This window comes from Lontra canadensis, unplaced genomic scaffold, assembly GCF_010015895.1.
Source record: "Lontra canadensis isolate GAN:19392208 unplaced genomic scaffold, GSC_riverotter_1.0 scaffold35, whole genome shotgun sequence".
NCBI classification, from domain to species: Eukaryota; Metazoa; Chordata; class Mammalia; order Carnivora; family Mustelidae; genus Lontra; species Lontra canadensis.
The window spans coordinates 2,907,662-2,921,564 of NW_022631029.1; the positions used below are offsets into that span (position 1 = coordinate 2,907,662).

Consider the following 13,903-nt stretch of genomic DNA (forward strand, 5'->3'; position numbering starts at 1 on the left):
TAAAAGGCACCCCAAGGTAGAGTCCTTGGGAACTGAAGAAGCCTACTGAGGCCATGCTCCCAGAAAAGTAAAGAAGGCCCCCCCACAAAAAAAAAAAAAGTAAAGAAGGTCCATTACCAAATCCCCCCTGATGCCTGGGTGGTGTCCCATGCAGGATATGTCAGAGGTTCCCGTGTGTCAAAAGCGACGAGAGGCATCCCTCAAGACATCGCCATTGATCACGATCCTGCCTTCTGCAGAAGGCATTCCTGCCGTAAAAGGCCCTGGAGGGGTGCCGGCGTACCTCCTCTTTCCCATCGCATCCTAGGCTGCTGATGGGTGCCTGGTGAATGGACCAAAACACTGTGCCATGTCATGCCATTGTCTGTCCTAAAGATTGCATACTGTTTTGCCATTTTAACCCATGGAAATACTAGAAAACTTTGGCAAGGGGAAATTACCCAATTTCATAGCTTTAAGTATTTTATAGAAGACACAGACAAGAAACAGTAAAGACTGAAATCCATTATGGTCTCTGCGACATTCCAACACATGTGGTCCTTACAGCCAACTTCCCTAGGAAACAGTTCCCGGTTGCATTTTAATTCAATCTGGTACTGGTTTTGGCCGGCTCCCAATGGAGATCCCGCGGCCAGAAGTGGCTAGACCAGGGATGTGGAAGGGATCACATTAGATCAGTCAGAAGGAAAACTCACACAGGAGTTTTAAGATTAGCAACCATCCTGGTGACTCAGGTGGCTGTCCTGTGCCCAAGACAGACAACTTTATATAAGAACAGGAATAAAGAGAGGGCACCAAGTTTCTGGGTCTTAGTACCATTCCGGCCAGCGTACTGACTTCCAGCCAAAAGGCAGACGTTCTCCTCCCCGTAGAGTAGCCACGGGCTAGAGGATTACAGCCTGAGCAATCGACATGCAAGTGTTCTAGTAAGACCATACTCCTTGAAAAGCCCCTGAAAGGAGACTAAAGGAAGTAGAAGTACTCACCAATTTTGCACCGAAGCTCAGAGAACAAATGTAAAGAAAGACTCACAGCCCCATGTTTGGGCACCAAATGGTGAAGTTCTAGAACATAGGTGAGGTTCAGTGGGGTGAGGTCCGGTGCCAATGACCAAGAAAGAATTCTTGAGACATCTTTGGTGCAAAATGGTGGTTTATTAAAGCATGGGGACAGGACCCATGGGCAGGAAGAGCTGCTGCCCCAGGGATGTGAGGAGTGGTCTATTATATACTTGTAAGTTGGGGAGGGGATTAGGGATGATGTAAATCTCTAAGGAATTTTGGAAGCAAGGTTTCTAGGACCTTGAGGTGCTAGCTACTGTCTGGGGAAAAGGTTATTCATTACCAGTAATAAAACCTTTTCATGAGCCCTTTAGATATCTATCAGTGGGCCATATGCTTGGGAATGATTGTCAACATTATCTTGGAGGTTTAGAGATAAAGTTTCCAAAGGAATCATTAGAGTAGACTTACAGGATCCTGGTTGGGGGTAGTTGAGTCCCTAGAGGAGAGTCACTCTGAGTGTTTTAAGGGTTTGTCAGTGGGTAAAGAAATTTAATAATTTTTCTTCTGCCTCTGTTTCCCACATCTGTACTAACATTTTTACAGATGAGCACACTAAGCCTACTCAGTAAACTTAGAAACTGAAGAATAGATGCTTCCGACAATTTGCCCTCCCCCGCCCCCCACACACCCCAAGCTAATTGTTGGATAAAATAAGCAAGATGTGTTTTGAGGGAGTGGGTGAGTGCAGCAACTCAGGAGGGACTGGCTAGGAATCTGAGCTGCTTGAGGTTGGTTACATTTTCCCTAAACTCAGTTGCCGGTCTCCCTTTGCCCGTTTCCCCACCTGAACGGGGTGGAGTGTGTTAATTTCTCTGCCCTTTTGTCCTGTCCCCGCCCTCCCCAGCTTCGCAGGTGAGAAGCAGAGAGTGGGGACTAGAAGAGCGCCTTCAAAGCGCAAAGCGACAGTAAAGACTGAGGAGGATTCCTCTGAGCTTGGCGGGTCTAGGGACCACGTGTGGACAGCGGGCTCTGGCGCACCCTGGTGGCCGGGCAGCTCCTGCCTGACGCCGCCAGACCGCGTATGAAGTGGAAGCGGCCATATTTCATCCGGGCAATGGCCATCTTGGTAAGGGAGATATTCTCGACTGTAGTTTTTAGCCTCTCCTCATAGTTCGCCAACACCTGAAGCGAGAGAAAGGGGGGCGCTTATAAAATAACCTCTTCTCCAAGAGGAAAAGGAATGGCTGATAACCTCGGCTTGGGTTGGAGGCCAGAGCAGGATTTCCCTTACCAAGAGGGCGACAGGCGCCGGGACGTAATCAGAGCGCGCCTCCGGGAGTTCGGCACGCAAGCCCCGCGGTGGCGTCACGGATTCGCGACCGGGCCGGCGCTGGGGGAAGGAGGTAGGAGCGGCCGCGGCGCGGGCGGAGCCGGGGTCCGGGGGGGGCGGGGTGCAACGGGGGGGGGGGGGGGGGCGGGGGCGGGGCGGCTAGGCCTGAGAGCACCCCCCACCCCGGAGGGCTGGAGGCGGGGTGCTCAGGGACCGGGGCACTTTCGGTGCCCAGTCTAGAGGGCTCTCGCGGGTGGCTGTACCCATTTTCCAGAGCGGGCGACTGAGACCCGGAGGAATTGCGTCCTGTTCGCGGCCAGCCAGCTCCGGTCCTGCCTCTGAGCACTTTCCAGGCTTGGGGGTAACAGAGCTGGGTACGGACGCCCCAGCCTCTTGCAGTGGGGTCAGGGCCGGGGATAGGGACAACGGGCAGGGAGAGCTCAGAAGGGGTAGCAGAAGGGCTTCTGGGAAGAGACTGTTGAACTTCCATCTTCTGTTCTCTCTTTTACTTTGACATCCAATCAACTTGGGTCTTGATTCCCTCCTAAATGCACCCCCCGACCATCCAGAGGCACTCCCCGGATTCCTGCCAAAGCTCCCTACATATCTCACCCCTCCAGTTCACCTCCTCAACCAACCCGAGGGCTCTTAGCGCGGATCTGCGCTTCAGGGTTCAAACGCCTTCCGCATCTTCTCATCACCGTGGAATACAGATCCCCTCCTCCCAGCCTGCCTCCTCCACACTTCTGGGGGCTCCGAGCTCCTCACACTTTTAGGCCTTTTCTTAGATACCTCCTTCAGGAAGCCCTTTGACACCCCTTAGCCCCCAGGCTGGGTCAGAAACCCCCTCTGGGCTTCCCCAGCGCGCTGCAAGTCCCCATCACGGTTCTCTTGGCAAATTGTCACCCTTATCGTCTATCTCCCAGCCAGCCTGGCAGTCACGTCGGTCCTGCCTCTTTCCCCCAGCGTCCCACACATACTAGGTGCTCAGTGCATGTTTACTGACTGACAAAAGTGTGTGTGAACAAGTATTTACCACCACACAGAGGAGAAAGCCTGTCTGTATTAGTCAGCTCAGGCTGCTATTTAAAAAAAAAAAATACCACAGAGTGGGTGACTTAAACAACAGAAATTTATTTGCTCACGGTTCTGGAGGCTAGGAAGTCTAAGATCAGAGTGCCAGCCAGTTTGGTTCCTGGTGCAGGCAGTCTTCCTGACTTGGAAGAGAGCAAGCTCTGGTGTCTTTTGTTCTTAGAGGAACACCAGCCCCATTCCATTAGGGCCCCGCCCTTATGACTTCACTTCATCTCTGTCACCTCCTCATTGGCCCTGTCTCCAAAGACAGTTGCACTGAGGGTTAGGGCTTCAACATATTAATATTGAGGGAACACCAACATCTCGTCCCAGTCTGAAGAGAGGATCAAAATTGTCCTGTCAGGCTTTGGGATGAAGTTGAGGGTCTTAAGCAGTGTGCCGTGGGAGAAGAGGACGCTGGGGCCGAATCCCTGTGAGTGGGCGGGATTTTCATAGGAGGAGGGAATGGGGCAGGGTGTATCAGGTGAGGGAACAGCAGGAGCAAAGGCTCAGAGGCTGGAGAGGGAGGTGAGTGGGAAGAACAGGGAGGAGCTGAGCTTGGACACAACCCAGGTGTGAAGTAAATACTGAGGGAGCTCTGGAAGTAGACGCTTATTCGTTCATTTGCTCAGAACATTCATTGAGCTCCTGCTGTATAGGGCACTGGGGACGTAGTAGTGACCACGGTAGTCCTTGCCCTCACAGAGCTCCCAGCCTGCTGAGAAAGATGGCCATTTGTCAAATAATCACATAAATGAACATAAAACAGCAAGCCAAACAAGTGCCTCAGAGAGAAGTTTGTGGTCTAAGAGAGGGTGTCTCAGGGAGGGCTTCCTAGAGGCAGCAACACCTGAGCTAGGCCCTGAAATTTAAATAGGAGTTAAAACCTGGGTAAAAAGAGGAGTGAGGAGCAGCCAGGTGGCAGGCAGAGGAAGTGCAAAGGCCCTGAAGCAAGAACCTGCTTGGGATGTTTGAAAAATGGCAGGGAGGCTGGTGTGGCTGCCACTCAGAGTGAGTGGAAGGTCGGGGGAGAGTAGGGTGGGGAATTTCCATAATCTGTAACTTAGTGACTCCCAGTTCTTGGCACTCCCCTGGGGAATCCAGGGTGGGGGTGTTCTGTCAGCTATACTGTAGACATTCAGTAATAAATGCTTGATTTAGGGGCTAAGGAGCACCTGGGGGAAGTGCGAGATCAGGCTAGTGGACACCTGTGGCAGCTCATGCATCCTGTCGGGGGGGGGGGACTGGAATCCACCTCATGTCTCAGCTCAGGGAGCACTTCGGCTGTGACTGCAGAGCCAGGATTCAACCCTGAGTCTTCTGGGTCCTCTGATGTCCCCGACTTTGCCCTGCTCTGCCCCATGGGGCTCTCTCCTCAGTCTCCGCGTGGGCCACCTGGCCAAGGGGTCACCCCTTGATGTGAAGTGGGGGGCCCCAATGGTCTCAGAAGCTGGGACCCTGGGATGGGGGGTGGTTAGGATCACAGAGTTGGGACTGAGGGTCTGCCACAAGGTCTTTGCATATCCTGTGCCCTCTGCCCAGATGTCCCATCTCTTCATCCTCACAGGGCTGCCTCCTTTAGGTCTCAGCCCTGCTGCCACACACCAGCATTGGGAGAATTCACTCAGACACTGTGTAGAAAGCCCTGAGCCCAGTGTGCACAACTGTGCAAATGGGAGCTGATGTTAAGAGTTTCTAGTGGGGCTGTGAGGTGGGAGCCCTCTGCCCCACAAGTCACACAGCTAGGAGACTAGAATGGGGTGGCCTGGTGGTCCTGAGTCAGAGAGGCCCCCCATTCTGTCTCCTTCATTCTTGGATGCTGAGCCTATTTCCCTAAGGGAATGGAGCTGGAGATGTTCAGGGGGAACAAACAACCAGGGACGTCAGCCCATTTCCCAGATGAGGAAAACTGAGGCCCAGAGAGCTGAAAGCACGTACCTGGGCTGCACAGCCTTCCCTTCCTCACCTGGAAGGCAGGCTTTGGAGGTGAGACCCTAGACTCAGTGCTAGGCAACCTGGCCAGGTACCTTGACTCCCCCACCTCTGAATGGGAAAAAGGGCAGTTCCCACATTTAAGGCTTTGGAGGCATTCTGTGGAGTTGGTCCTTCCGAAGGGTTGGTGTCTGCCATTTGTGTGCATCACTTCCCCAGCACCCAGCGTGGGACTCACACAGACCAGGGGCCTGCTGGACAGCAGCTTTCCAGTCATCACATGTTGCCAGCTGTGCAAGCCTAGGCTGGGTCATTGGGAGCTGCTCACAGCAACTGCTTACTGGGGTGAGGAGGACTTGGCCTCAGGGCTCTGGGGACTGAAGCCTCATAAGTGGTAACATCAGAGGGGCCACACACAGACTGGCCCCCAGGGGGCCCCAGAATCATGACTCTAAAAGCCAAAAAATGGAAACAACCCAGATGTCCATCAGTGCTGGATGGATAAATAAAATGTGGTCTGTTTATACGTGGAATATTACTCAGGCATCAAAAAGAATGAAGCTCTCCCGTGCTAAAAAACAGATGAACCTTGCAAACATCACACTGAGTGAAAGAGTGTATGATTCCATGTATATGAAATGTCCCAAAGAGGCAAATTCTTAGAGACAGAAAGCAAGGGGAAGGGAGAGTGACTGCTTGTGGGCGTGGGGTTTCCTTTTTGGCGGGATAGGAATATTCTGGAACTAGATAGAGGTGATGGTTGCACATTGTGAATGTTCTAAATGCCACCAAAGTGTGCACTTTAAAAGGGTTCATGGTTTTGTTGTGTGCATTTTACCTCAATAAATTTTTTAAAGATTTTAATTTATTTGAGAGAGATTGTGAGAACAAGTGGGGGAGGGGCAGAGGGAGAAGCAGACTCCCTGCAGAGCGGGGAGCTGGATATGGGACTCTATCCCCGGACTCTGGGATCATGATCTGTGCTGACGGCTGTCACTTAACCGACTGAGCCACCCAGGCGCCCCTTGATACATTTTTTAAAAAAGGAGATCACAAAGTCTGAAGCCCTCATTCTACAGACAAGGCCATCAAGGCTCCAAGGGGATCCTAACTGCAGGTGTTAGTCTGGGGGTACCAAGGGTGGATGCCCCCTACTCACTGTTCCCTGCCCTCCTCCTGCAGCCTGCTGAGGGATGCCCAAGAAGTTCCAGGGTGAGAACACCAAGTCGGCAGCGGCCCGGGCACGGAGGGCTGAGGCCAAGGCAGCAGCTGATGCCAGGAAACAGAAGGAGCTGGAGGATGCCTACTGGAAGGATGAGGACAAACACGTCATGAGAAAGGAACAGCGCAAGGTGGGTGGCTCCCAGACTCCTGCCCTGAGGCTAAAGTGGGCAGTCAACATGGAAACGTGGTAGAAGATGGCTGGAGGCCCCTGGGGCTTTGGCTTGAAGGGTGAGGAGACACTGGACATGGAGCAAGGGCAAGGTGGGAGGTGGAGGCAGAGGCTCGTGCAAAGGCCCTGGGGTGGCTAGAACTTGGCATGTTTAGGGAATGGGAAGGTATCCACAGCCCCGTGTGGGCTTACTTTGTCCTTCATGTAATGTCAGGGTTGGGCTAGATTGGCACTTCTCACTGTGGAGTGATTCTGCACTCAGAGGACACTTGGCACATCTGGAGACATTTTGGATTGTCACAACCAGTGGGTGGAAGGTGCTACTGGCATCTGGTGGGTGGGGGCCAGGCATGCTGCCCAGCACACTTCATGATACTGGACAGCCCCATAGTAAATGATGAGCCAGCCCCACGTCAGCTGTGCCAAGAACTGCTGTAATAGGTCCCCTGGATCCACCCTACTGGCCCCAGGGCTCGCCGGCTCTTCCAGGTGTGTGTAAAAACACAGAAGAGTGCAGGCGTGGCTGTCTGCCCTCTGATGGGTACCTAATTGGTGTCTGGGTCGTGGATCAGGGCTGGTACTGATTTGCTGGGTCCAGTAGGTGGCACCAGAGACCCATTTATAGCTGTGCTGCCTGGTCCCCTGAGCTGGTCAGAACTTCTTGTCCAGATTGGTAACAGTGGTAGAAAATAGCGGGGGTGACATGCCATCCCTGCTTGCCCAATTCCTGGTGCACCTGGGCACTTTTGTGAATTTTCCCTATCACCTTCTTGTGCGAGACTGGATCCTGCCTTGTTTTTAGTTGGACATTGGTCACTGGTTCCCTCCTTAGGCCCTGTGCTGCATTGGGTCCATGGAGGTCTTTAAATTTTCTTTTTTACTATCAGTATTTTGACAATATAGGAAAGTCGAAGACCCAAAAGACAAAAAGCATTGTCTGCCAAAGAGCCATGACGCAGAGTGAAAAGCCAGAGAGGTCAGGCTCACTGCGCAGCGGGGAGTCTGTTTCTCCCTCTGCCCCTCCCCCTGCTCGAGCACCCATGATCTCTCTCAAACTGATAAATAAATAAAATTTATATAAAATAAGTAAAATTTATTTATTTGACAGAGAGAGAGAGCACAAGCAGGGGGAGCAGGAGAGGGAGAAGCAGGATCTCCACTGAGCAGGGAGCCCGATGCAGGGCTCGATCCCAGGATCCTGGGATCATGACCTGAGCTGAAGGCAGACGCTCAACTGACTGAGCCACCCTGGTGCCCCTAAAGCCTCTGATTCTTGATCTCAGTTCAGGTCTTGATCTCAGGATCCCAAGTTCAAGCCCCACATTGAACATAAACAACAGCAGCAAACAAAAGGGAAAAAATAAAATCTTTAAAAGAGAAAAGCAAATCCATGCTCACTCCAAAGCACTAAAAAGTAACACACCTTCTCCCCTCACATGACACCAAAGACCTTTTTCACTGGATATCCTACCCTGAAGCCTATGTCCTGAGCTAAATAGGGTCCCACAGCCATGTTTCTCCTGGTCCTCAGCCATCAGCCATGGACGGGGCTGTAATTCATCGCCCCTCCTGGAAGTCAGCGTGTCGTCTCCACTTGTTCCATATTAAGCAACTGGGCGATGAGCACCTGACTGTCTGGGCTTCATGTCAATTATTCATAGACTCGTTCCTTACGGCTCTGGAATATTTTGCAAAGCAGACTTACATCTCCCATCACCAGATACTGCCAACTGCTAATTGCTCTTTTTTAAAAACGGCAAGTGACTTTTTAAAAAAATTTTGCTGAATGTCAGAGTATAAATGGTCTGATTCCCTCCTCAGTCCCATGTCCCTAGAGACTGATGGCAACAAGCCGCATGTCTTTCCTGAGTTATTGGAGCCTTTGGGAATTCATGCATTCATTCAGCGTACTTTTACTAAGCAACTACTGGGTACTGCGCCTGGGGTCAGAAGGCAGCTGTTCAAAACACGGGCCAGGGACTGCCTCCAGGACAAACCACATAGAAGATGAGAAACAGGAATTTGTGGGACATAGGAAAAAGCCATGGGGTGGAAGGGCCCAATAGGGAGCCAGGAACTCAGGAGGAGCCAGAGGAAGCAGGGAAGGAGGCTACATTGGTGCGCTGGGAGGAGAGAGCAGCCAGTGCCAAGGTCAAGGCAGGACTGAATGAACACGGGCTATATGAGCACCATGCCGGGGTCGGGGGCCTTGGGAGGACATTATCTCTGATTGATGGTTAAACTGAGGATCAAAGCACACTGGCCTGGCCTGAGAGGGCTGGACACAGGTGTGAGAGCCTCCCACCTTTTTTTTAAAGATTATTTCTTTATTTGACAGAGAGCAGAAGCAGGGGGAGCAGCGGCAGAGGGAGAAGCAGGCTCCCTGCTGAGCAGGGAGCCTGATGTGGGGCTTGAACCTAGGACTCTGGGATCATGACCTGAACCAAAGGCAGATGCTTAATCGACCGAACTACCCAGGCAGCCCCAAGGGAGCCCCTAACCTTTAACCTCTCCCCCACTTTCCTACTGGATAGGCAGGGTAGAGGTCAGAGGCCCAGGGGGTATCCTCAGGCATATGGAGTCATCTTCTGGGACACTTAGTCCCACTATAGGAGTGTCACAGAGGGCGCTGAAGGAGTGGGGACCATCCTCAAGGCATGGAAATCAGGTGGCAGAGTTGCAGGCAGAGGATAGGCAAGTGGGTACGTAGGCTGCAGGGCCCTGTGGGGGTGCAAGTGGGAGGTGGCAGAATGTTCCAAGCCTATGGCTGCCCTGCATTGTAAATGAACCAGAACATGGCTCTGCCCCCTAGAGTAGTCGAGGGGCAGCGGCCAAGGGCAAGTCCTGTAGGCCAGATGGCATCAAGGTCTCCCTGGGGAGCAAAGGTGGAACCAGTCCCTTGTGACACTGGGCTGGGGACACTGTCCTAAGGGCAGAACCCCCTGCTCCAGCCAACAAGTGTGTTCAGACCCTCCCTGGCTCCTGTCGCCTCCCCACCTCCCCTCCTCCCACATTTCCCCTCCCTGCTCCAGCCACAACACCCTCTAGGAGGTTCCTGCTTCATGGCCTTTGCACCTGCATTCCCACAACCAAGGACGCTCCTGTCCTCCAGCTAGCTCCTGGCTGGCTCCTCCTCCGGCCCAGGTGTCACTTTTCCTTCAAGAACCACCCACCCACCTGCGGTGGCCAGGGTTCCCTGTTGTTCCCATAGTCACGTAGGCTGGGAGCCCTCAGGTAGTCCCGTGGGGCCCCAGCTGTGTCCCCCGTGCATAGCACAGTGTCTAGCACATAGCAGGGCCTCGGTCCACCTGTGCCAGTGGGGGGGTCGACTCCTGATCACCCCCTCCCCCCCTCCCCAGGAGGAGAAGGAGAAGCGTCGCCTGGAGCAGCTTGAGCGCAAGAAGGAGACACAGCGCCTGCTGGAGGAGGAGGACTCTAAGCTCAAGGGCGGCAAGGCCCCCCGTGCGTCTGCGCCCAGCAAAGTCACCCGGGCCCAGATCGAGGAGACACTCCGCCGAGACCACCAGCACAAAGAAGCCCCAGATCCAGGTGGGCTCTGGAGCTGCCTTTTTACCCAGTAAAGGACAGGCTGCGGGGCTGCCCCTGGCTGAGTCTGGCGCCCCTTCCTCAGCCCCAGAGAAGCTGCCTGGGCTGTGGTGAAGCATGGGTGGGCAGCGGCCTGGCGGGTCTGGCTTTGAGCACGGGGAGCATGGGCACGCACAGGCTGCATTTGCTTGCTTTGCACCTGAGCTGGCTTGTGCCCCAGGGGGTCCTCAGGGCATTAATGAGGTGCCTTGAGGCTGAGGAAACACCAGCCGTGAGTTGGGCACCTCTTGTGTGCCCAGCTTCAGGCTAGGTAAGAGGACAGCGTGCCCTGAGCAGGGGGCAGGGAGGGCCAGAGGGCTCCTCCGTCCTTCTGTGCCCGCCAGCCTCCTCTTCTCTCCCCTCTCTTCCCCCACTGTGTTTCTGTCATCTCTCTGGAATCTTGCATCCCTGCTTATCTCTCTCTGTCTCTGTGTATGTCTCTGTCACTTGGCTGCCTCCCACCCTCAGTCGAGAAAGCCAAGAGCCACTTGGAGGTGCCGCTGGAGGAGAATGTGAACCGCCGCGTGCTAGAGGAGGGCAGCGTGGAAGCACGCACCATTGAGGATGCCATTGCCGTACTCAGGTAATGGGCGGGGCTTGGGCGCAGGGCGGGGCTACGCGTCGGGGCGGGGCCGCCCCCATAGGCCCGCCCCTTAACGCCCTTGTCCACTCCTAGCGTGTCAGAAGAGGCTGCGGACCGGCACCCAGAGCGCCGCATGCGGGCAGCCTTCACTGCCTTCGAGGAGGCACAGCTGCCGCGGCTCAAGCAAGAAAACCCCAACATGCGGCTGTCGCAGCTGAAGCAGCTGCTCAAGAAGGAGTGGCTGCGGTCGCCAGACAACCCCATGAACCAGCGGGCCGTAACCTTCAATGCCCCCAAGTGAGCCCAGAACTGGGGGACCCGCCCCACAGGCGGTCAGGGTCGTGACATCACACGCCCTCCTGCTGGGTCAGCTGCGTGGGTTATAGAGAGGTCCGGGGCTGAGGCGAGTGTCCTGGGGCCTACATGGCATCATAGGTCATGCCTCCCGCTGGAGAGTCCCCGCTTCGAGTGATGCCCGCCACCCCCTTCCTGCGCCCGCAGAGCCCTGGGAATGATGCCCAATAAAGGCAGTCGGTGAGGCAGAGTGCGCTCTAGGAGTCTCTGTGGGCAGCAGGTTGGTGGTGGGGAGAGGAGGACTGGAATGCCAGGGAGTGCAGGGGTCACAGCCAGAGAAGATCAGGGCCCCCAAATGCCCTCCTGTCGCAGCAAGCCCAGTGTCACCTGGGCCTGGCTCTTATGCATTCCCACCTGACTGGGCCACTTGTCCATGGAGGGACCTGTACCACCACCCCCGGAAGCCATGGCTGGGCTGCTGCAGGAGGACTGCTCAGAGAGGTTGAGACGCTGGCTCTGGGTCACAGAGCACTTCAGGGCAGGACCAGAGGCAACCTAGAGATGATGTAGTTAGCATCCTGAGATTCTGGTTCAAAGTCAGCAGTCCAGGTCACACACATACTATGCTTGGGGGTCAGGAAATGCTGGCTGCTGTGGTGTTAGTCTGATGTGGGAAGCATCTGGGTCAAGTCCTGGGCAGGCTTCCCAGTGGAGGATTTCTTCAGAGCAGGCCTGAGTGGGAGATGAGTCAGATTCCATCGTATAGGCAGGCAAAAGCCTGGAAGCTGGAGCATGCAGGTGGATCTGGGTAGGAATAAGTGTCCCATCAGAGGCCACATGTTTTGGGAAGGGCTGGGTGAGATCTGCACCTGGTTCTGGGTTCCTAGAACTCAGTTGGCCTTGGAGAGTTCGAAGAAAGGGAGGGCAGCAGCCAGATGGGCCCACACATGTTAGGGAGGATCTAAGTATTTACCAGGTCACTGCTATGGCTCCCACCCAAGCAGTACGCTCCCTGCACCCACAGGGCTTTCCATGTGGCCTCTGGTCCCCATTCCCCCAGAGTTGTGTGGTGTCAGGGCTGGGCCAGAGGAGGCCATGACAGTTTCATGAAGGGAGGGCCCTGAAGGATGCGCAGGAATTCTCTACACATACAGGGACAGAAAGGGCTGAAGGAACCACCTGTACAAAGGCCTGTGTGTCACAACTCTCCTATTCAAGGGAGGGGTGCCATTAATAATTGGGTTCAGCTAAAATGCAGAATGGAAGGTGCCTGAAACGATGGTAGCTGGCATAAAACTAACCAACATATATGGAGCACTGGCTTAGTGTGGAAATCCTGGAGCCAACTCTAAGAATGACCAGGAGGCATGTGAGGAATCCAGGAAGTAACCCAGAAGACCCTGTGGGGATTAGGGAAGTAGGCAGAAAGCCACCAAGAAACATGGTGGGAGGTGGTTCAAGAGGGGGAAGGTGACCACTTAACGGGGATTAGACCAGCTGTGGGAACCATCCCCTGGATGCTGAGCCCTGGTTTAGTACATGGTAATGTTTCACTGAACCCTGGGGACAGCCCCATGAGCAATTTATCCCCATTACAGATGGGAAAACTAAATCACCTGCCTGTGTCACATACCCAAGAAAGCACCCAGGGCTGCGAGGGAGCCATCAGAGGGGCAGGGGGATCTGGATTGGGGGTTGAGCCCAGAAGTTTCCCCACAAATAGAGGCTTCTTCCTTCTACTTCTGGGGTCTTAGGCCAGGGCCTTAATGGGTCTCAGTTTCCTCTTATATAAAATGGAACTAAAACCGTATCTAACCCTAGGCTATCCGGAGAATCAATGAGATGGTGCCTGGGAAAGGCATTTCCTGAAGGAAGGCTTGGCAAAGGAGCCTCCTGCATGGCCACGCTGAGGTCTTTGTGGCGGGGAATTAGGGAGGACTCCCGACTAACAGTGATTAACCGGAAGTAAGGTGTCAGCTGGGCGTGCAGGGCCTTGGCCCGGCCCGCCAGGCTGAGGGATGGGAATTCACCTCAGGGCGATGGGGAGCCACGGCGCGTGTGTGAGCAATGTAGGAAGGGTATCAGAGCTGCGTGTGGCAAGCTCACCTGGGGAACTGCAGAGGGACGGCCAGTGGACCAGAGAGGAGGTAAAACTCAGGACAGGAGCTGAGAGGACCGCCTTCGGTCCTCTGACAAAAGCACTACGGTAAGAACCTTTGTTCCCTTTCACGGAAAAGCCCCTTCTTTCTCCGGCCCCGCCCCCGCGGAATCCCAGGCCCGCGCTTGCGCGCGGGCAGCAGGGAATCCCCGGCTCCGCTGCAGTGCGCGGGAGGGGGCGTGAGACGGGAGTTCCGTGCTCTCCCAGCCCTCCCCGCGCGCATTGCCCGCACGACCAGGCGGGGCCGTGGGGACGCCGGGCGCGCACTGCGCCTGCGCGGGGGTGCTCGCTTCACGCGCTAGGGCTTTCCCGTCGAGCGCGTGGCGGGGAGGGAAAGCCTCGCCGGGGGCGCATGCGTCGATAGCTGCCCGACCCCCGCCCTGTGGGCAAGGGAATCCTCACACGCCGCAGTGCGCACTGGGGGCGGGGTGGGGAAACCGGCTCAAACCAGAGTGGGGTTTGCTGAGGAGGTGGCGCGGGAGGGAGAGCGAGCAGGGTCTTCCGGAGGTTCCCGCTCCGGCCCTCGCCGTCGCCTTGGCAACGGGGCGCG

At 55.0% G+C, this 13,903-nt stretch overlaps 1 protein-coding gene across 3 annotated transcripts; it reads left to right on the forward strand.

Annotated features, from left to right (window-relative positions):
- Positions 1 to 2,285: 2,285 nt before the first annotated feature.
- Positions 2,286 to 11,445, forward strand: CCDC124 (coiled-coil domain containing 124). 3 transcript variants are annotated; one of them, XM_032867646.1, is made up of 6 exons: positions 2,320 to 2,407; positions 2,609 to 2,708; positions 6,523 to 6,692; positions 10,093 to 10,282; positions 10,787 to 10,901; positions 10,995 to 11,445. In XM_032867646.1, exons 3-6 carry the CDS (start codon positions 6,534 to 6,536, stop codon positions 11,200 to 11,202), a joined length of 672 nt encoding a protein of 223 aa, XP_032723537.1. In that variant the 5' UTR covers positions 2,320 to 2,407; positions 2,609 to 2,708; positions 6,523 to 6,533; the 3' UTR covers positions 11,203 to 11,445. The 3 variants fall into 3 exon arrangements, with proteins under 3 accessions (XP_032723536.1, XP_032723537.1, XP_032723538.1); XM_032867645.1 differs by lacking the exon at positions 2,609 to 2,708 and having other exon boundaries at positions 2,286 to 2,407; XM_032867647.1 differs by lacking the exons at positions 2,320 to 2,407; positions 2,609 to 2,708 and adding an exon at positions 5,575 to 5,685.
- Positions 11,446 to 13,903: the final 2,458 nt, after the last annotated feature.

Coding starts and splice junctions, on each gene's coding strand:
- CCDC124 (XM_032867645.1), top strand. CDS start 6,534: ATGCCCAAGAAGTTCCAGGGTGAGAACACCAAGTCGGCAGCGGCCCGG. Junction 6,693..10,092: donor TGAGAAAGGAACAGCGCAAG/GTGGGTGGCTCC, acceptor CCCCCTCCCCAG/GAGGAGAAGGAGAAGCGTCG. Junction 10,283..10,786: donor CAAAGAAGCCCCAGATCCAG/GTGGGCTCTGGA, acceptor TCCCACCCTCAG/TCGAGAAAGCCAAGAGCCAC.